The sequence below is a fragment of the Apiospora hydei genome, assembly GCF_038363865.1.
Source record: "Apiospora hydei strain CBS 114990 chromosome Unknown utg000009l_segment0_segment0, whole genome shotgun sequence".
In the NCBI taxonomy this organism is placed as follows: Eukaryota; Fungi; Ascomycota; class Sordariomycetes; order Amphisphaeriales; family Apiosporaceae; genus Apiospora; species Apiospora hydei.
The window spans coordinates 1,969,010-1,989,083 of record NW_027117368.1 but is presented as its reverse complement, the minus strand read 5'-3'; the positions used below and the strand labels follow the sequence as shown (position 1 = coordinate 1,989,083).

Genomic DNA, 20,074 nt, shown 5'->3' with positions numbered 1-20,074 from the left:
CATTGGCTGTATGTATACCGTCCGAGGATTCCACGAAAAGAAAACCCGACAGCAAGCCATGAGTTTGGCATTGTACCTAATTCATTTGTCCCACGCAGATGCTTGACCTGACCACTTCTCAGTCACGTTTCCAAGCGGATACATAGCCACTCCCTCGAGGTTGGGACGAAAATTGAATGTAAATGCACTGAAAAGGGTCTAGAACTATAGCAGCTTGCCTTCTCCTATGCTTGGCCGTGAAAAAGTTAACAGGTATACGATACTATGGGAACCCAGACTGGGCAGGACCAATCGAAGTCGAGGAACGAACCCAATCTCTGAACTACTTAGCACATATATACCTGGGAATACAATACCCTGATCATTGGTATGTGTTCCATGTTGACCTCGAGTATCCGCCCAAAAGGGAAGCGCTCTCGGGTGGGTGCGTCTGATTCGATCTCCCTTTTGGATCGCACCTTCCCTGCGACCTGCCTCGAGGAGTTCCAAGCCTAAGCCCCAGAAAACCAACGGCTACGGAATACTGTCTTAGTTCCACGTCCATGCATTCAAGAGACGCCTTGTAAACCTCGAGCATTTTCCTATCGTCGCATTCCCCCAATTCCTCTCGCCCTTGTCTGGCACCGAAATCGCCCATCCCGCCTTGCATCCCTAAGACCATATTGCGTATCGTCCGTGTTTACGCTCAGCAAGTGTTCGCAGGTGTGAGTTCAATATCTGCGTGGCTGGTCTTCGACTCGATACTGGTTGCGGCCCCTAACTTAGATGCCCCGACGTTGACTGCAGGTTTCCCAGTAGATCTCCTATTGCATCGATTTGCAGCATGTGAAATTCAGCCGGAAACGATCTCGACGAGTGCGGCTATTCGACCAGACCTCCGATCATCGAGCCAGATAAGCAGCCATTTTACTACATTTTACCCCGGCCGAGTTCATAGGGGGAGGCCATATTACTGCACTCAATTCAACGCTAGGAGCCCACTGAAATTATTCCTTACCCGCCCCTGGCCTCACTTGGCAGACGTCATGTTCGATGTCTTGTGGACCGATCCGAATCGAGAGCTCGTGGGCGAGAGGAAAATTCGCAAAGAGCTCGAAGCGCAAAGCAGGGATAAGGAGAAGAAAAAGACCGACATCAGCAGGAATTCCACGTCGGCCAGCAGCTCCGCCTCTAGCGAGAGAAGCTTTGGGTTGTTTTCCAGCAAAAGCCGGAAAAAGGCTTCTGCGCCGTCCAAACCGGCGACCCAGAGTCTTTCATCGCCGCAGACGCCGGCGGAAGAGCCGAAGAGCCAGAGGACGTCTGGCTATGGCGTCAGAGCGCTCTTGTCCCACGAGGACGATTCTGCAGTTACTGTCAAGCCAGCCAGCAGCAGCAATGTGACCCGCGACAGTGTACCCGAGGCTTTGGATGGTAGCCTGAGCCTTTCGTCTCGAGGTAAGTGGGCTTTGTACCTTGGTTGAACAGTCAACTTACTTGCAGAAACGTCAGAGTCAGTCAACTCCAAATGGACCCAGCCCTCTCTTGTAACTTCGACGACTTTAAGCGCGGCTTCCCAGCGAGACTCGACGTCAACAAAGTCGGAACATTTGATACAAGCACTTGGACCGTCATCGTTCGTAACCAAAAGTACCGAGATTACAGTCTCTGTGCGGAATTCCAACCCTGATGTTGGCCAGCTTGTGTCGGAAGTCCAAATATCGTCGGATGGGGTAAAGGCCGAGACGCCTCCATTGCCCGAAGTACCAGAGGAAGGGTATCTACGCCTCTCTTCATAGTATCTGTTATTTTCTTACTGATTTATGTGTAGCGTTCCTCGCCCATTCGACAACTCTGGTCCGTATCTCCTTCCGCCGCAGACACCTCCCCCTGAATATCGGAGCGCTGCGAGTTTATATACGTCTGGCTGGAATGGAACCGAACAGTTAGGGAACCCAGATGCTTGGAAGCCTCCACACGAGTGGGATTGCACATTGACCAGAGAGCTATCTTCCTCCTCGCTAGAGCACAGAGTTCAGTCTCCAGCTCCTAGTGACGGGATTCATTATCTGTCACCCGGTCTTTCGGCTCTTCAAAGAGAAGTGCGCATCATGGCTGCCGCAGGTCCTGAGCTTATCTTAGCTAATCTCAAAGCCGGAATGGGAGACGCCACCGATGCTATGGTCTACAAGGAACTGGAGATGAACAAGAAGAGGTGGATGTTCTCTGCTTTACATCAAGGAGAGGGGTATGCTAGTCTTGATCAGACCATACCACCTCGCGACTTGCAATCTACCTCGCGGCCTCCAAAAGTCCTCGCGATCTACGAAACCCAGGGTAAGCCCCCTGACGAATCATCCTGAAAAGTTGCTGACCTGTTCACTCTGTAAGCATCCGCATCTTTCCTCGCGGCTTTACATCCGACGATGACGATATCACACCTGTCGCAGAATCCCATCTACCCTAGCCTCTTCCCTAACGTCCAGCCGATATTAGTGCCGGCAATCTCGTCGACTGCTGCCTCGCGGCCCCTACCTCCGAAATTGTATTCGGCAGTCACATGTCTATCCATGCCAGCACTCTTTGCTTCGGCAGAGATACCCCCTTTTTTGAGACACATTCACCGATGTCTCGCTCCTGGAGGAGCTTTACACCTTACCATTATCGATCCTCAGCCGGTGTCAGCTTCTATGGGACCTTTGCTTCGACAGTGGCTCTTTGAAAAGCTCCTAATCAATCTAGAGCAGTCGTCTCGCACCACCTATCCAAGCGAAACACTGCCAGCCTGGCTAGGATTGGGCCGCCTGCGTGGAAAGGGCAGCACTATCGTAACCGTTTCAGTTCCTGCTATCCCAGAGGGACTGGACAAGATTGAAGGGGTCAAGAAGCAATCCAGCATCAAAACCGAATTGCGATGCTTGGTCATGAGGATGCTTTGGCAGGAGGTGTGGGGCAGCTTTGTCCGCGCGAACCGGTGGTGGTGGGAAGAAAGGGATATAGTGACAGAGTGTATCGAGCTTGGAACCTACTGGCAGCACTCTCATATAGTCGCCGTGAAGGAAGATCGGTAAACCAGCTGCTTTTGGGTACACTATCATGAATAGGTGGGCAAGTAAAGGGGTCCGTCCGATGAGATGGATTTGGCTACAGACTGACATTTCGAGATACCAATCTGGGAGTATGTCAAAGTTGATAGATTCGCGCCCGCCATTTTAAAATTTCTCAAGTCGCATTTGAATCCTAGTAAAGTTGAATCCTGGGCCATGAGGGAAATGTAAACCCAGCAGCTGAGCCTGAACGCTTTGAAAACTCATGGACGACCCAGCTGGCTCTACTGCAAGTGACTGTTCCCCGGTCCATGTCAGAATGTTGGCGTGACAGCAGGTACAACCCAAGTGTTGCACCGTTGGGGTGGCATCAGAGGTAGGTAACTTCGCTGCCTGTGCCGGTTCTTAGGCTAGCTAAGGTACATAGAGTGTCATATACTTCGACGTATTGCAAAGTCCATATGCCTGTTTGCGACCCACCGGGATGGCCCAAGGGAGAGAATGACGAAAATTGTTTGCCCTTGGGTGGGTGCAACATGCCAAGCAGAAGACTACAAGGCCACCGACGGAGATTGGCACCGCAGCAGCAAGAGTTCATCGCAAAGCACATACGGAAGTTTAATGTGCAGTATGCGCGCCGGAGAAAAGAAATAGGCGAATGCAGGCACATGCATTCTCACCGCAACCGATGAGGTGAGTGAGGGCCGTCTTCGGGGGTAGTGATACGGAACCCCCGCACTGGCCGATGAGACGTAACGAGACAGAAGCAGCTGCACCTATACTGTGACGGCAGAACAGGAGAGAATATACCAATAGGCTTCGAAACCGCAAAGGGTTCTGAAGGAAGCAAGGCGTCTTGAAACAATCACAGGTGACGATGCGATGCTGGACTGCGATCACATCGCGTAGCGGCATCGAGGGCATTATAAGTCATTTTTGCGAGTCGGTATGTTTGCGTGAGCTGATGCCAATAGGTATGCTTCTTTCTCTCTGTGTGTGTGCTGTCCACCCGTGAAAGCTGGTTCGAAGCCGTTTCAGGCAGGTATGGAAATCTGCTCACATCTCCCGGCTTGCGAAGATCATCTTGGTTCAAAGTATGCCGCACGGCTTGCTGGTAAAATCCCAATACATAACTCGGCTCTCGTCTGTTCATGTTTGTTCTTTTCGCCTCCCCAGGCTTCGGAACACGTGTTGGGCGTTTCGAGAAAGCAAATTGCATGCCGTACCCGTGGCATTGTGCAGTTGCCAAACACTGGAGCAGATTGACGCCTCAACGGCAAAACAGCAAAGAATACGATACATTGGAACCCCCTCAACGGTACCGTTGAGTATCTTGGTAGCCTTCGTCTCGCTTCTGCAGGAAAGGTTGCATCGACGGTACAACGGCGAGGCTTCTTCAGCCTCCTGGCCTCCTAATTCGCCAACCCAGGTTCGCGAACAGGCAACCGCAAAACCCTTTCCTCGTATAATGTGAAGATAAACAGAGAGAACCGTCCTTTTCAATATTGTTTGTTGTGCTTCCACCGTGCGCGAGGGCCCTTGCATGTCGGTATTGGCTCCAACCCTGGCACCTGGCCGGCTCCAGGACCGATTTCAATTGTTTCCCGCCTGGGTGTTATCATATGATGGCAAGATCTACAAGGGCAGGGACACAGCGGCGGGACGGCGTTTCGGCATGTTCGGACGCACAAGTGATGCCGGCTGTGTACGTCTTTCAAAGTGTTTGACTTTTGTTTTTGTCACAGGGGTTGAAATCACACACGCTTCATCCAGCGTGCTAATTAGCCTGGAGAGGCATGCTGGAATCAGGTATCAAATTGGCATGGTTCTGGTGGGTGCTGGTGGGAATAGCTGCGTCCACCCTTTTTACCCAGCGTATTGACATCATGTTGGCCAAACTCCAAACCGGCCCGGGCATGCCTTCCTCGGGCGTACAAGAGCGTCGGGAATGGGGTTCCTTGCCGTTGGCGAGAATTCGAAGCAGATCCTACCAGGGCTACTGTAGGATCTCTACACCCAATCTCCGTGGCAATGCTGCTCGCAATCTCGGCCACCCTTGTTCTTCCTCTCGCAAAGGCCTACATATCGGTGTGTGGATGGGAGTCTCGACGGTCAGCAATCCTTAACAGTAGGGTAAGCGTCAAACCCTAAAACCCCTATTTAGCTACATATAGTAGTACCCATTACATCCTGGGTTCCCCGGATTGCGGCCAAGCTTCTGAGATGTTGGGGGCATCTTCCCCGACTCGCTCCGCTTACACTGACACTCACCCCCCTCCCCCACCTCCCCAAGCTTTCTTGGCATTGATGGTTAGCTAATTTGGAGGGGGTAGGGGTACCAACGCCAAGGTGGTGGTCGAGCATCTCTTGGGCAGCTTATTAGTTCTACTAGTATATATCGTTCCTTAGCGGGTTATGCCATGTTACCCCGTGTGATGACAGGAGAAGGCCTGTCCTGTCAATGAACAGATAGACGATCAAATTCTGCCATCCTCATCACCTATCATCTACCTGGTATGCATGTTGACAAGTGGCAGACACGACCACCCACAATAACTATATGCCAGTATACGCGCGGTCAATAACTACTGCATCCGAATGAAACCACAAGACCCAATGATTATTGCCGAACAGAATGCCTATCTGTCATCGCACGCTGTGTCAACTCGCCACCCCTTTTTGGTCGCGGCTCATTCTCACTCGTTTTTGGAGCAAGGCTCTTGTCGCATTTCGCAAGGTGGCTGCGGCCCAAAGGACTGGCTGGCAGTGGCGATTGTCGTATGAGGGCGAATTGCATCACGGGTTGGCTGCGAGAAAGTGCAGAAAAGGGCTTTTGATGCCACCCCATGCTTTTCAGCCCTCTTTCTCACCACCAATGCTCTGTCGTGTGACAGAGGGTGTAAGACGTAACTTGTTTTAGTGCTCGCATGTCGATCCTCTCTTACATAAGTACTCTCCACGTAGGATCCCGAGCCCGACCGCGGCATACATGCCCCAAAACAGTGAAAGTAAAAGTCCAGAATAGGAAGAGCAGAATGTGAGACAAGCAGAAGGCATTGAGTAACGTGAGGGAGTCCCTCGAACACACCGGCGATGCGATGGGGGTTAATTTACCTACCTAGCAAAGGGAATTGGCCCATGGGGCGAGACGCCGGAAGCCGGCTAGAAAACAGTGGTCATCGGCAGGGGTGAGTAGATGGGAGATAAATGAAAGATTGATGAAAATGTATGGTTACTTGCAGCATGCGTTTCGGCGCGAGGAGGTACAGAAACCGACGATCACTTTTTTCCCTTCTCTCTTCTTTTCTCCCTCTCTTGTTTCCCTAGGAGCCCCCCGCCATGTAAGCGAGTGACAAGTAAGTGTGCATGTATCAAGAGCTCTTACATGATCCATCGAGGCAAGTGATGTGGGTAAGCACACTGCAGCAATACGGAGGCACCGTACAGTCCGTGCTAGCTTCAATGAACGCTCTCGCTAGGGACTATTGTCGACATCGTCCAGAAGGCACGGCAGAAAATGCAATGTCGGCAGCCGTGTAGTCCGTTCGGCCTCCATGCGACCATTGTATAGCAACAACCAGGTCAAGGTGCCCAGCCGGATTAATGATCGTGAGGTTGATCGAGAAGAAAGGAAAGAGTTTACCATTTCTTGCATTATGAGGGCATGCGTAGGTGAGGTTCTGTCAATGTATGGACCCGAAGACCGGGGCAACCGAAAGAAACGAAGGAGTAAGTACTTGGACAGTGAGATGGGTGGCGGACTGCCCGCTGGGTCAATCGAGCAGTGAGCAGACCCTGACCCGACGCTACGGGAAAGGGGACATTTCGCTTAGGCCAATGGTGCGTAGGCACACAGCCCAACAACATCACTTTCTCCCTGGGATACCGTAGAGCCAAGTGTTAGGCCTTGAAGTCCAGTGTTATTATACCTACCTAAGGTAGGTCTTATATATACTAGTAGAAAACAAGATGGCTTATATGTATAAAATATGCATGAATTTATCAGTAATTGGCTCTCTTCCAACTGCTTGCGTTGGTTTCTTACTGGCGATGTCTGCCTGTCCCATTCTAGTGGATCGCCTCAACCAGTCGTCCGGACTGGTACATTACATTAAAAGCAGACAATGTTTATGAAGGATTGTGAAATTAGGGTACGAATTGACATGTTTTGGCGGGTTTCCAATGACGCCAGTAACTCCTTCGCTGCATTCCTGTTGGCACCCCAAGAGGCTATACCTGTATAACCGTTCATTAGGATACACTCTTTTCTCTACACTGTTACGAAATACTGATTCCGCGCTTCGTTTCCTCATTCGAAGTGGGCCGACTGTCGTATGCGAGCTCTGTCATACTTTCGCTCTCGGCACCACTCATGTGGATATTTCGAGCAGAGCGCTTGAAAGCCCCCTTCCGCCGATCGTGGAACTCGCTGGCGAAGTCGTTGGGCTTGGAGCGTCCCGATCGTCGAAATACGTCTGAAAAGAACATCTTACAGCCCGACCATGAGGTAACCACGTAGATAAGAGCGTTCCAGAACCCTTGTAAAGGCAAGACTATGGCGCTCATTATCTCCAATGGGTAAGAGGTCTCTCCAGGATGAACAAGACTGTAGAGACGGTTGGCCGATGAGGGGATCCAGGTGACGAGCATAGCCGTGAAGAAGAGGAGGGCACACTTTGCGTAAGACCATGTAGCACTGTTGATTTCGAAGTTCACTCTCCTTTTCTGCGCCGCTCCTGCCCCGTGACGTGTAATAGGAGCAGCTGTCCTCGCATTGGCTTGGCTGGACTGTTCTGGCGACGACGTAGGCTCGCGTTGAGAGTGGCGCTTGTTATGGTCCGACGTTATAGTGACCGAATAAGCGGCAGGCGTTGCATGAGATACCTCAGACTTGCCATTTCCAAATGTTGCAAGCCCGATAGTTTCCAAAGAATCCTCCAACGTGACTGTGACCTCGGTCGTCTTAGTGGAGAATGGGTCATCCATGGTCAGGGGTTCGGGATGTTGCGTCGCGCTACTGCTGAAGTTACGTAGCAGCTTGCGCTTTTTGTATATTTCGCCGCCAGCTCGGAGATAGATAAAGACGGTAATCGAAATGACGAGCCTGTATATGAGATGAGATTGGGGCCGCAGTACGGATACTGGTGAAGGCAGCGGACTTACCAGATGGGGCCGTAAAATGTTGCGATGCGAAAGACATCCCAAGTGTTCGAGATCCAACACCACAACGTGGCATTCCCATACAACCGGATGTCATCCTTGCTAGAGATGAATATGTATGTAAGGGCCGGGATGAATGGGATGCCGTAGCAAGCCAGGAAATACCAGATCTCAATGCTTCGCAAGCGCATGGCATCGAATTTGAAGTAGAATGTAAGATAGACGTTGATCGCCATGGCTAAAGTCCAAAGAGCGTCTGCCGGGATGAACCTGTGGCTTTGAGATTAGCTTGTGATCGGCGTCCAGGCTACCAGGTGGCGGGCGACTCACATTTGGATCAAGAAGGCTTGAAACTGGCAACCGAATACGTCGATATCGTTAACATAGGACCTTGCCATAAGGGTGCCAATGTTACTCATCATGTTGCCGAATGATGCATAGAATACGAGCCGGTTGATCGGCTTGTGGAACGCCTTGGAACAACTGAAGCTTATAATGATGAATATGCATCCTAGCAACGAGAATACAGAACCAGTCCTCTCAATGATAGTGATAGCATCGAGTTTCCCTTCACTGAGCGTGTCCGAATCGTTTGCCATCGCTAGACTGTGGGCTGGCTGCCGTTGGGGCGAGCAGCTTCTTGGTCGCAAGGAATATATCGAAGTGGTGTACACCTTGAAGTCCAAACTACCCCCACGAGACGGATCGCTGATTTCTCTCTCCTGGCACCACTGGGCACTCTAGGACCATTGGCTCATGGTATGGGCAGCTTGAGAGAGGATGAAGGAGGAACCGCCAGCGTAGCTTGACGTAATAGTACTGTTGAGCATACAGATGGATATGCTGAAGAATATGCGAGAGATCCGTTGAAGTGCGATAAGGATGCGGAGCCGGCAGAGGAAGAGGAAGAGTTATATGTAGGAGGTAGCTTTTGGCAAGGGTGTCACACAATGTTGTCATCTTAGTCGCTCTGAATAAGCGTCAGGCCTGCCGCTCTAGGAAGCGTAAGAGATTACCAAGAGGTAGGGGAATGATGCGTGCGAGGTAACAAGCACCACTCGGAACTACGGAGTATACGAGAGTGTATTGTGGGTAGTATGGAAACTTGAGAAGATGCAGTAGGTAGCACACCAAGCAGTCTGTGTTAGACATGGTATTGAGTAGGGATACATGCCTACCTTATTGGATGACGAACTGGACAAGGAGAGTGCGTGCCCCGGATCTTGCGAATCTGTCTGAATGGGAAACTGCCTGCGGGTCCAGGTATACCAATGAGGGCGAGAGCTAAGTCTGGACTGGGCAGGGGCAGGCATGTGGCCATACCCCAACCCGCCAAGATTGGGAAGCAAGGGGGTCAATAGAGAGGTGGTAAAGCCCATTTGGCAACACTGAAGCAGGGGTCATGGAAATTTTCCTCGGAGAAGATCCCTGGGGAACAGTGATACATAACCCCACGGCCACTTCGGCACTTCGACAGGTAGTGCTCGTGGTGTGGTTCGCCTCGTGGTATATCCCCATGGTGTATCGCGTGGGATGACATTGATGATTCTTCGAGCCACGCATACGACCTTAGCGTTCAATTGCTCCAAGATGTGAATGCAGCAGGTACCTTGGGCGAAGAAAGATCAATCAATGGTTTAGATTCATGTTCCTGGATGATATTACACATCGGGAAAGAAGAAGTGTGGGTAGCGGTTTGAAGCAAGCAGCCCCTCACATTGGAACCTCAACTGCTCAACCTTTGGTCTGTCAGATCCTGGTTGCCACGTTTTGGACAATGGGGGAAAACAGTAAAACTCTCCGGCCCCGCCCATGACGGATTGATACATTTACGTACCACTTACAATGTAATACATCAATGTTGCACCGAGAATCTAAACATGGCAGCATACCAGCCAGCAAGTGTCAAAGCAACCCGTTCCTGCCCTTTTCGAGTTCGTGATATGCCCTGCCAGGCAGGCTCCTTTGCTGTCGCATTCTGATCAAAAACATATAAACGAATATCTGTCATAGGCAGGCGGTAGGATTCCATGTCATCTTCACCGCTCAATTAATCATGTATGGAAAATTTCTGAATCATTCTACTCTGACTAAGAAAGGAACCGCGATCTTCAGGCGAGTGGTATGTCTCATTCTTTCTTGCATATGTGTAATCTTCTCGGTGTGAAGTAGAGAGAGAAGCTAAGTGGACTGGAATTTGCTTCCCGTTGCATAAAAGTGTAGGTTGGGAGTCGTTCCTGGGCAATGGAAACTCGACCGGCATCACCTTATGGCACAAGCAAGGCTACTCGAGCTAGACTGGGCTGGAGTCCAAACCAATGCCATGAAAACGTCCGTTCGTGTCTGGCACTTACGTGGGTAAACTCCACCTCAATCCCATAAAGCTAAGTGCGTATGAAGGGGAGTGTGCATTGCCTTTATTGAGCTTCAGAAAAAGGTCAAGCTGGGAACCACGCACGGGTGTTTTTGTTTGAATCTGCAAGCACGTGTAGTTTCCATCAGTATAATAGAGATGGAGTAACCTGCCTAGCAACTTCGATCCCCTTCACCAGAGTGTCACGGTGCCCCTCATGGTTTGTGACTGCAGAGTATGCCATGCGTAAGGCCCAAGGCTTGTGTTTTGTTATGTGGTTGTGCTACATCTAGTGAAGAAAGTCGTTGTCAATGGATATAAATGAGCATATCCCCTGAGGTCTGAATATCACCAGGCAGTTCTTTGTCCAGCTACGTGTTCATAAGACAACCTTCTCTGTTATGTGGGCAATCTTTCAGATTTGACCCCTAGAAGAGCCCTCCCACCAGCACGGGGGTTGGCGAGTTGCTCGATTCTACCGATTCAACCCGCTTCTCGGTGATATGTGCTGGCCCAAGCGAAAGAGAAACTCTTGTTCGGTTATAGTCATTTTTGCATAACAACTCCTTTGTTCTCTGCCCATTCATATTTCCTGGTTCTGAACCCCATGATGACACGGGGCTCCTTGCCTGGATCAATCTACCAACACCCCGGTGAGGAAAGTAGAACAGTCAAGATGTATAAAGATCTTTCAAACTCATCAGATAACCATGTCTGCGTTTTCGATGTCATGCCGGGGGTGTTCCATCTCTGGCCTTATAGATAAGAAGAGTTGCCCTCTCTCTCGACCACATCTGACACCCCTGATGACTTGGAACATCTTCTCTCCGCTGCTCAACCAACCACAAGCTCATACATAGTTAGTGACTTGACACCTACAACACGGTTTTCCAACGCGTCAACTCCACTACTCTCCAAGGGGTTCAACAGACAACCAATACTTCAAGAACGAACCCCGGGCACGAGAGACACGATATGGCCCGACCCAGACACCGGGGAGGGAGGGCCGCCGCCGGCCGGTCAGAGGCGGTCGCCATGATCGCTTTGACGAACGCGACGACGACAACAACGTCGCCATGCGAGACGTCAGGGGTGGCCGGGACACTGGCCGGGGCAGACCGCGCCATAGAAGAAATGGGCCGTGGAAGGACGGCCGACAGCAGGATGACGACCTCGAATCCGAAGCAGACGATGACGTCGACTTCCTTTCGGACCCTGCACTTCCACCCCTATTTGCCGAGGAGGACGACGACCCTGTGGATGATCTGCCGCCCGTACCGCACAATCCGATTACACGCTTGCTTCGGAAACACCAGGCTCAGCAGAACACTTCCCGGAATAACCGCCACCGCGGGAACAGCAAGAACAACCCCTTTCTTAAGCAGCAGCAGCCACATCAGCAACAGCAGCAGTCCAACTTGAACCTCCCGTCATTCCAACGACAACGACAGCAGCAGCAACCGCAATATAAACAGAAACGCTATCCCCAACGTAGCAACAGTAAATACGGCTGCAACGACTGCAACGACTGTCGCGCCGTGCGAAAGGCCAACGTGCGGCTTCGTAACGCCCTCCACAACCACCTCGTGGCGTCGGCGGCGACGATAGTCGAGTGGAGCGAGGAGGTGGGCGTGCCGTTCGGGGGCGGGGCGGACGACGAGATGGACTGGCAGCCCGAACCCGAGATCAGGGTGATCGTTGTACAGCAGCAGCAGCCGGATGACAGGAGGCACAACTACTACTATTATAACAACACTTTTGGCAACTTCCTCCCAAACGTGTTTCCGAGCACTAGATATGGAGGACCTGGAGGATACAGAAGACACGGGGTGTATGGAGGGTCTGGTGGGTACGAAAGGAACGGACGCGGAGGCCCGGGCTTGTCCTCCGGTCATAGTGGCGTCGGCGCCGCAACCGCACCCTGGTGCCAGCAACCTGGTATAGATTCGCTAGAGGAGGACCAGGGGACAGAGGACCCGCTCGAGGAACCTCCGGAGGAGCCCTACCAATCCATGGCGCTCGAACCTGACCCATTCAGAGAGACACCTTCCGGCTCAGGCTTTGCAAACACCAGCGGAGTATCACCACTCGGTAAGTCAGCAAACCAACTCAACTCATCGTCCGGCGTAGTGGCGAATCACAGCGCAGTCTCATCATCCGGCATTCTAGCAAGCATGATCACTAATGTCCCATCGATAGAAGTCGGCGAATGGTCTCAGCCGAATGCGGGCAATCAAGGTGGGTTTAACGGTCATGCCAGGTGAACCGCCTCGCCGGAAGTGTTGCAGAAGTATCGTATCCGATACTAAACTTTGGTGATTGTGATTAAGGCTAATCCGTTTTGCTTGGCCGTGTAGGTTAACATCGGTGGGATGCATGTATAATGATGCATGTAAACAGACTGATGATGCAAGGTTCTATACATGAACTTAGACTGTCAAACAGTAAGAGATCGCCCCTAACCGCAACTGGGTAGTGTGCTAGTAATATCTTCAATACTTCAGACAATATTTAGGGGACATATGACGTCACAAGACAAGTTGCCTACACTATATCGCGTCCTACTACAATCATCCCTCTCACATGCATGGCCCAGCAAGATCAGAGTGCAATGCGGCCGGACAGAGAGAAATCTAGACAGCACGAACACACCATACACACAGTATATATGAATAAATAATAGATCACAGCTTACATTGCTATCGCTCGTCAATCTTCGTAAAGTAGATCGAGTTGAAGGGACAAGATGTTTACGTATGGTATCAACCAGTTCGTAACGCCGTACCATTAGATGCTGTACAGAAGACATGTTAAAAGCAAAGCCATTTTCCCAAAACGCCGTTTTCGCCGATGCATCATGGTAGCCCCATGCAGCAGTCGTGATTGTCACACACGTGATAGTAATTCAGGCAACATAAACAACCCCAGTCTACTACCCCTTATTTCGCTTGGTTGCCCTGGTACTGTCCAATAACGATACAATGGTCTCGCTCGTACGGTTCTGGTCATTTGTTAGTCAAGTCAGGGCTGGGAGAATAACATTGGGTTTAACATACCAAGAGTGAGTTGTTCTTGGGGCTTGATGTGCTCTGCTCGCAGCTTCTGGACCTCTTGGGCGAAGACGGCCTCAGGGGCAGCCGTGCTGTCGATACAGTTGGCCTTGATGGAGATAACAACACCACCGCCAACCTTCAGGAACATGTGGGCGTTGAGGGCAACAATACGGGCCTGATCAGGCTGAGCAACATCGGCGAAGATGCAGTCGACCATGGGGACCAGCATTCTGTATCGGAGAGGGTGTCTGGCGTCTTCGACGATAGGGATAACATTTGTTCGGTTTTGAGCCATGTTGACAAGATCACGTCCACTTCGGTGACTGAACTCGACAGCCTGAAAATTGTTTGATTAGCTCAAGATTATGTTTGGTAAGGAACAAGTCAACTTACATAAACGTTTCCGCTGGGACCAACCAAGTCAGCGACGTGGGATACCGAGGTACCAGAAGCGGCACCCAAGTAAAGAACACGGCTTCCAGGTTTCATCTAAGTAAATCGGTCAGCACTGTGATTCGAGCCAAGTCGGAGATGCGATACGTACGTAAATGTTGTCGATACCACCGATGACACCAGCAGCCAGCTTGGATCGGAAAGGATTCCACACACGGTACTCAACCTTTGTTGAGACGGGAGCGCCATCGGCATCCTTGGTGGTATCATCGACTGAGATTCGCTTCTCTCCGTACACCTCGAGGCCAGGGGCAATGCTGCGAGTAAGGACTGCAGACATGGTAATTAGTCAATGCCACTGGTAAAGCAGCCTCGGCATGAGCTTGGGATATCCCAATCTCAAAGACTTTGACTTGGTGCAAGTCCAGTCCAGAGCCGAGGCCAAGGAGCTTGCGCTTTACTTACGATGGTCTTCCTTGCCACGGCTGACGAAGATACCTTCGTGTCTGTGAGGCTCACTGTTGTGATGTTAGCGATTGTTTATCACGACCTTGCGCGAAGCATTGTTGGTAGACTTACACAACCACCTTAGCGGCGCCACCGCGCGCACCACCACGCGCACCACCACGGCCACCGCGACCGCCACGATCACCACCGCGTCCGCCGCGAGGGCCACCACGTCCGCCGCGGTCGCCAAAGCCACCACGGCCTCCACGGGCACCACCACGTCCACCGCGATCGCCAAAGCCTCCACGACCACCGCGGCTGGCTCCACGGGGAGCGCCTCGTCCGCCGCGATCACCACCCCGACCTCGTGGTGCGAAACCCATTGTTGATGAGTAGTTAGGATGTGTGAAATGTAGTCAAACGATGTCGGTCGTTGGGTAATGTGTCGAGGATAGTTTCGCGGGGCAATTGCAAAGAGGTAACTCTGCCTTCGTAGAAATTTCCTGAGCTGCTGGGGGCCCTTAGAAAAACTGCACCGGAGCTCTAAAAGCTTATCTCAAACAGAAAAATTTCCAGCCTAACGAGTAGCTATCAGCTTATCGCGGCGCAGCTTTGATCCGGGAGTGGGTCAATCTGCGGCCTCGACCTCGACCAATCAGAAATTCCTTCTCCAGATATCAGAGGAAAGTCCTCAATTCTCTGCAGTTTCGGAGGCAATTGCAATTTTGCTACTCACATCAACATACAAGTCCCGTACGCATCGGTAAGTTCGTTCATTCATCCTGTTGTACCAAGTCGATTTACGGCTGTCATTTTGGGCTTGTCGCGCTTACTAGGGCTGCAAAACCCTATCGGCGGCCGGATTAACCCACCCACCGACAATCCCAACTGGTGCAGGTGTGGGTCCCACTGCACACGGATTACGCTTGCCCTAGCGGATTGACAGCCCGCGGCGAAAAGATTCATGCTGGAAGGAACATTTCGTTGTGGACTGACAAGAAAATCTCCCCCAGACCCGAGAACAATTTTCGACGACAACAACTCGAATCCATCTCCACACTAACCTACAGCAAAGATGGTACGTGAAAGTCTGATATCGATCGATTTCTCGTCTTGCCTCTCCCGAAACGGCGTCTCTCTTGCGGCTTGGAAATTTTGATGTATCAAGACTGCGAAAAAATAATTGCGGACCGGTTGGGAGACGTCACGGGGGAGGAATTCGACTTCGACAATTTTTCCTGCCATGGGGACAATCGAGACTAACTGAGCCTCTTGGTGAAATAGGTTCGATACGCCGCCACCGAGATTGCGCCCGCCAAGTCGGCTCGCGCCCGCGGCCAATACCTCCGTGTGTCCTTCAAGAACACCCGCGAGACTGCCCAGGCCATCAACGGCTGGAAGCTGGCCCGCGCCGTCACTTTCCTCGAGAACGTCCAGGAGAAGAAGGAGGCTGTCCCCATGCGCCGATACGCCGGCAGCACTGGCCGCACTGCTCAAGGTACAAAATGCCACCACCACGAATACTTTGGCTGTGTTGGAGGGGCAACATGATTGGAACCCTGAATCGACCGAGTCAATTTCTGCGCATTGCGAGGGAGCTTCAGTGCTAACAGAGGCACGCAAATAGGCAAGCAGTTCGGTGTCTCCCGCGCCCGATGGCCCGTTAAGTCTGCCGAGTTCCTTCTCGGTCTCCTGAAGAACGCCGAGTCCAACGCCGACTCCAAGGGTCTCGATACCTCCAACCTGATCGTCAAGCACATCCAGGTCAACCAGGCCCCCAAGCAGCGCCGCCGCACATACCGTGCCCACGGTCGCGTACGTATAACTCGCTTTCGATAAGAGGGATAATCAGCTGATTCGGATTTTAGATCAACCCCTACATGTCGAACCCCTGCCACATCGAGCTCATCCTGACCGAGGGTGAGGAGGTCGTCCAGAAGTCCCAGGATCTCAACCGCGATGCCCACCTGAGCAGCAGACAGCGTGGTGCTGCCCGCCGCAAGGCCATTACCTCCGCATAAGCGAATGGTGATATGGGGTTGGTTAGATAGGCGAGATACGGATATGGGGATGTATTGCTTTTCATCTGGTGTCAAGGCGGTCATTCTCAAGCATGGGTCTCAGGGTTCTGGCATGCACATTGCGAATAAAAAATTAAGTTCGCGACTCCCAAATGAAAAGTTCCGAGCGTCTTTTTGATGGCACAGGCTGGGTAATATGTCGGGCGGCTGACGCAACACTACGAGTGAAATGTGAACATACCATTCATCTGAGGTGGAGGGGCTACCCGGCAGACCAGGTCTCGACGGGAAGACGTCGAGCCGTCTGCCTTCTAGACTATCACGCGAAATACGAACGTTGCAATGAGCATTTTATTACATTACTGGTCTTGATCCAGGGATAGGGGTTATGTGATGTTCCAACCATTTCCAGTGAAGGTCAACAGCTACATTACATGCCACAGACATGTTATCACCGGTCTTTAAGATGTCTGTATTAGCCCATCTTGTCGAAAGACTATCGCTGGTATGTCGTTTCCGTCACGCATTGCTGGGTCAAGTTGAATGAAGCCTTGCTTCCAGTCATACCTGCGACTCCTTGGGCCCTTAACCAGATGTGTTATCGTGCCATTAGACAAGTCGGGTCGCGTCACGTACTCAAATTCGAGTTGTTACGTAAACACATGCCTTTTGGATGAAACTGCATACGGCCTGCGTCCGCGAGTTGCCTGAGTCACGATATCGTGGTACTGCGCAATCGACCGATGGAAGGCAGGAAAGGGGTGCCATAGACTATTTGTTACGCCATCAGCCAGAACATACGCTGACAGGCGGCCTCGTAAGTAAGTAAATACAGCATTGGTCGCCTAGGGTGATATTGTTGATCCTCTGTGCCACTCCTTCCCCAGAATTCTCTGTCGGCACATGGACATACATAATTGTTACAAGCATTGCCACTTTTCCGTCCTTTGCAGACCCAGACTGGTGTAAGGTCATCTTAAGGGGTATCGTTTATCACCTTCTCCATCCATATGAGTGCTGTATGTTGCGGCCTCTCTGTCGTATGGTTGGTGCTGTGCCTGCATTGAATAGGGGGCGGGTGAAGTGGAGTCTGTCCACTTGGCTCGTGGATAGTGTGCGTTGACGTGCTGGTTCTCTGCATCACCATGCCCATGATTAGTGATGTTAAATGCACGTCTAGTGATGCTACCATGGCAGTTGTATAGGCTCTGGCATGGAATCCGTCGTTAGTTCATACGTATACCTGGTGGCGAGTTCATAATGGTAAACTTGGCGAGGGCAGAAGTCAAGATGGGCAGAGAATATTAATATGGCTACGAGATGATACCCATGCCGTATTCTTTGGAATTGTGCGCGGGTAAAGTATTTAACGATAGGCTGCTTGATATCGACTTTGTGTTGTGGATGGCAACGATACTGTGATTTGTCTCGGGAGGAACGTACACGTTCTTGGTAACACCACGACTGCCACTCGAACCCGATCGCGAGGGTGCGTTAGGCAGCCTCCTGCAGGTGCAGTTGGGGCAATGAGAATTAATTATCGGCCAGGCAATGCCAGTCAGTTCACTGAGGGATGTCACCTGCGTGGCCTGTAGGGGAGGGCAGCTTGGTGGGGAACGTGTCTCCCAGGCAGGAGGCAAGTAACCAGAAGGGGTGTGTTCATATGTCCAAATAACTGCCTCTTTTTCCAACCATGAACTCTTACAAGTAGCCCTAGTGGCTCAGTTGGTGGCCAGAATAAACCTGCTTGGGCTCGTGTTTCCGAAAGGGTTTTTCGTATGGTTCGATCCTGACGCAGGACGCCTAGCTTTTTTTGGCATTTCTTTTCCTTTTTCAATTCCCTAAATCACCTTTGCTCGCATTTCTTCATTGCAGAAAACGTAGATACAGTAATGTCTTTTTTCTCTTTTCTTTTTTTCGTGTTTTGGCCGTGTTTTGCTTCCGCCCCTATCGTCTACAAGTACACCCCATGTGCATCCCATCGTGCCTCATGGCACATACAGATCAATGTCATCTCAGAAGTCTATCGTAATTTCAATCTGTTCTCATTTAAATGGTCATCCATTTGTTGGACAGTCTTTCGTCGCTATTTTGGTCGGACTGGCCACTGTTGTTTGCAAACCCCCAACTTGGTCGCCATTGATTCTCGGTCAGCTATTCACTTCCTTCGCCACAGCCTTAAGTATGAGACTGGAATAGGAGTGGAAGATGGTCCCGATGCTTCAGCATCAGGAACGCATGTGATTAAAGTCGTTTACGCCTTTGCGAAGGGTTCGGGTCGTCTTTGCATGCAATAGGGCACCTCCCTCCACCCCTGAACTGGTGCTACTGAAATGAATAGGGGGTGACCCATGAAAGAGATTTCCTTAGAAATAATCAAGTATGATGTCTACAGGACGAGCCATTAGTGATGCTCATGCCTTTTACTCGTCTACGTCGTTGCCTGATCCAGTCCTTGAACATACACAGACAAGCACTGTACATGCCACCCTACCGCAACTGCCACTTTTGATGCCAACAGAAACAGAATGTACAATGAAATTATGCCTAGCATTTAAAACACGAAGTATCCTTCGACATACCTACAACGTGGCCACAATATAATGATGAACGATTTCAGAGGAAAAGGGGCGACATCCACTGGCGCAATGTGCAATGCTACGCCAAGTTGCCCTCAAACACCGTACAGGACATCTTCATTCAGGGCCTTCACCGAAAGCTCATAATAACTGATTGGAATGCTGCGAACCTGGAACAAGGTCTTACTTTTCCTTGGGTATTAGGCCTGATGCTAAAAGAGAGGCCCTTTATGCCACGTTGGTAATCATCAATCATCCTGGCTGCGTACTGCGTAATTGCCCCGGGGCGGTGGGGGCCAAAGAAGCCTTACGAGGCCATTTTCTTCTTCGTACGCCCAGCGTCGTCGAAGAATGGACCCGGTCGGCCCAATCAATCGCAGAATCTGAGGAGTGGGAGAAGATGGAAACGGCAATGCTGGCCGCCCGTAGAGCGCCTGCTGCCTCGAGCTCCTCTCTCTGGTTTTTGGGCCTCGGCCCCCTAATCCATCGCTAGCCAACCCTTTTGAGTGGACAGTGTCACTTAAGGCCCGCGCACAGTAACGGGTGCTGGATTCCAGCTGGCGCCTTTCAATCTGGAGCAACGACGCATCGATGATGAGAAGACAGATCCTTGTACGAGCCAGCGCTTGGCCCCAGTGCTCCAGAAACAGGAGGAGAGGAGGTCGATTTATACGTTGTGCTATTATTAGAGTAGGCCTAATAGCGTCGCGCCCGAGAAGAAAAGTCTGCCCTGCCACGATCGTCTGTCACATACAAACCGGGCGAACGAAACCCTGCACTTGCACATTCGGGGAAGTCTTCTGGAACCCATCCTCTCATGCACGATGGAAACTCTAAAAAGAAAGAAAATGACGGGACCAAAGATGATATCCCGAGCGAGCGGGTGCCCCCGTAGTGCATGCGCGCGTACCTTGCAGTAAAAAGGGCATTCGATGTGACAAGCAAACGCAGCAAGAAATAAAGTGAGGTATCAGATCTCCCCATCAAAACCAGTCAGCCCTACGACTTTGTGGGAGATCCACGAACGAAACGAAACCTTGGTGTT

The 20,074-nt window shown here is 51.3% G+C and overlaps 5 protein-coding genes across 5 annotated transcripts; 3 read left to right on the top strand and 2 right to left on the bottom strand.

Moving 5' to 3' along the window:
- Positions 1-1,025: 1,025 nt before the first annotated feature.
- Positions 1,026-3,047, top strand: PG997_012401 (uncharacterized protein; the record flags this gene model as incomplete). The annotated part of the gene is made up of 5 exons (XM_066816715.1): positions 1,026-1,434; positions 1,491-1,612; positions 1,677-1,753; positions 1,808-2,313; positions 2,572-3,047. 5 exons carry the CDS (start codon positions 1,026-1,028, stop codon positions 3,045-3,047), a joined length of 1,590 nt encoding a protein of 529 aa, XP_066662407.1.
- A 4,254-nt stretch (positions 3,048-7,301) lies between these two features.
- On the bottom strand, positions 7,302-8,782 carry PG997_012400 (G-protein coupled receptor; the record flags this gene model as incomplete). Its single annotated transcript, XM_066816714.1, has 3 exons — positions 7,302-8,127; positions 8,187-8,453; positions 8,514-8,782. 3 exons carry the CDS (start codon positions 8,780-8,782, stop codon positions 7,302-7,304), a joined length of 1,362 nt encoding a protein of 453 aa, XP_066662406.1.
- Positions 8,783-11,612: 2,830 nt separating this feature from the next.
- On the top strand, positions 11,613-12,800 carry PG997_012399 (uncharacterized protein; the record flags this gene model as incomplete). The annotated part of the gene is made up of 1 exon (XM_066816713.1): positions 11,613-12,800. The coding sequence occupies one exon, from the start codon at positions 11,613-11,615 to the stop codon at positions 12,798-12,800; it is 1,188 nt and encodes a 395-aa protein (XP_066662405.1).
- A 675-nt stretch (positions 12,801-13,475) lies between these two features.
- On the bottom strand, positions 13,476-14,812 carry PG997_012398 (uncharacterized protein; the record flags this gene model as incomplete). Its single annotated transcript, XM_066816712.1, has 6 exons — positions 13,476-13,537; positions 13,593-13,926; positions 13,983-14,078; positions 14,134-14,312; positions 14,448-14,500; positions 14,562-14,812. The coding sequence occupies 6 exons, from the start codon at positions 14,810-14,812 to the stop codon at positions 13,476-13,478; spliced, it is 975 nt and encodes a 324-aa protein (XP_066662404.1).
- Positions 14,813-15,281: 469 nt separating this feature from the next.
- Positions 15,282-16,450, top strand: PG997_012397 (60S ribosomal protein uL22; the record flags this gene model as incomplete). The annotated part of the gene is made up of 4 exons (XM_066816711.1): positions 15,282-15,507; positions 15,714-15,927; positions 16,057-16,244; positions 16,298-16,450. Exons 1-4 carry the CDS (start codon positions 15,505-15,507, stop codon positions 16,448-16,450), a joined length of 558 nt encoding a protein of 185 aa, XP_066662403.1. The 5' UTR covers positions 15,282-15,504.
- Between the last annotated feature and the right edge of the window lie 3,624 nt (positions 16,451-20,074).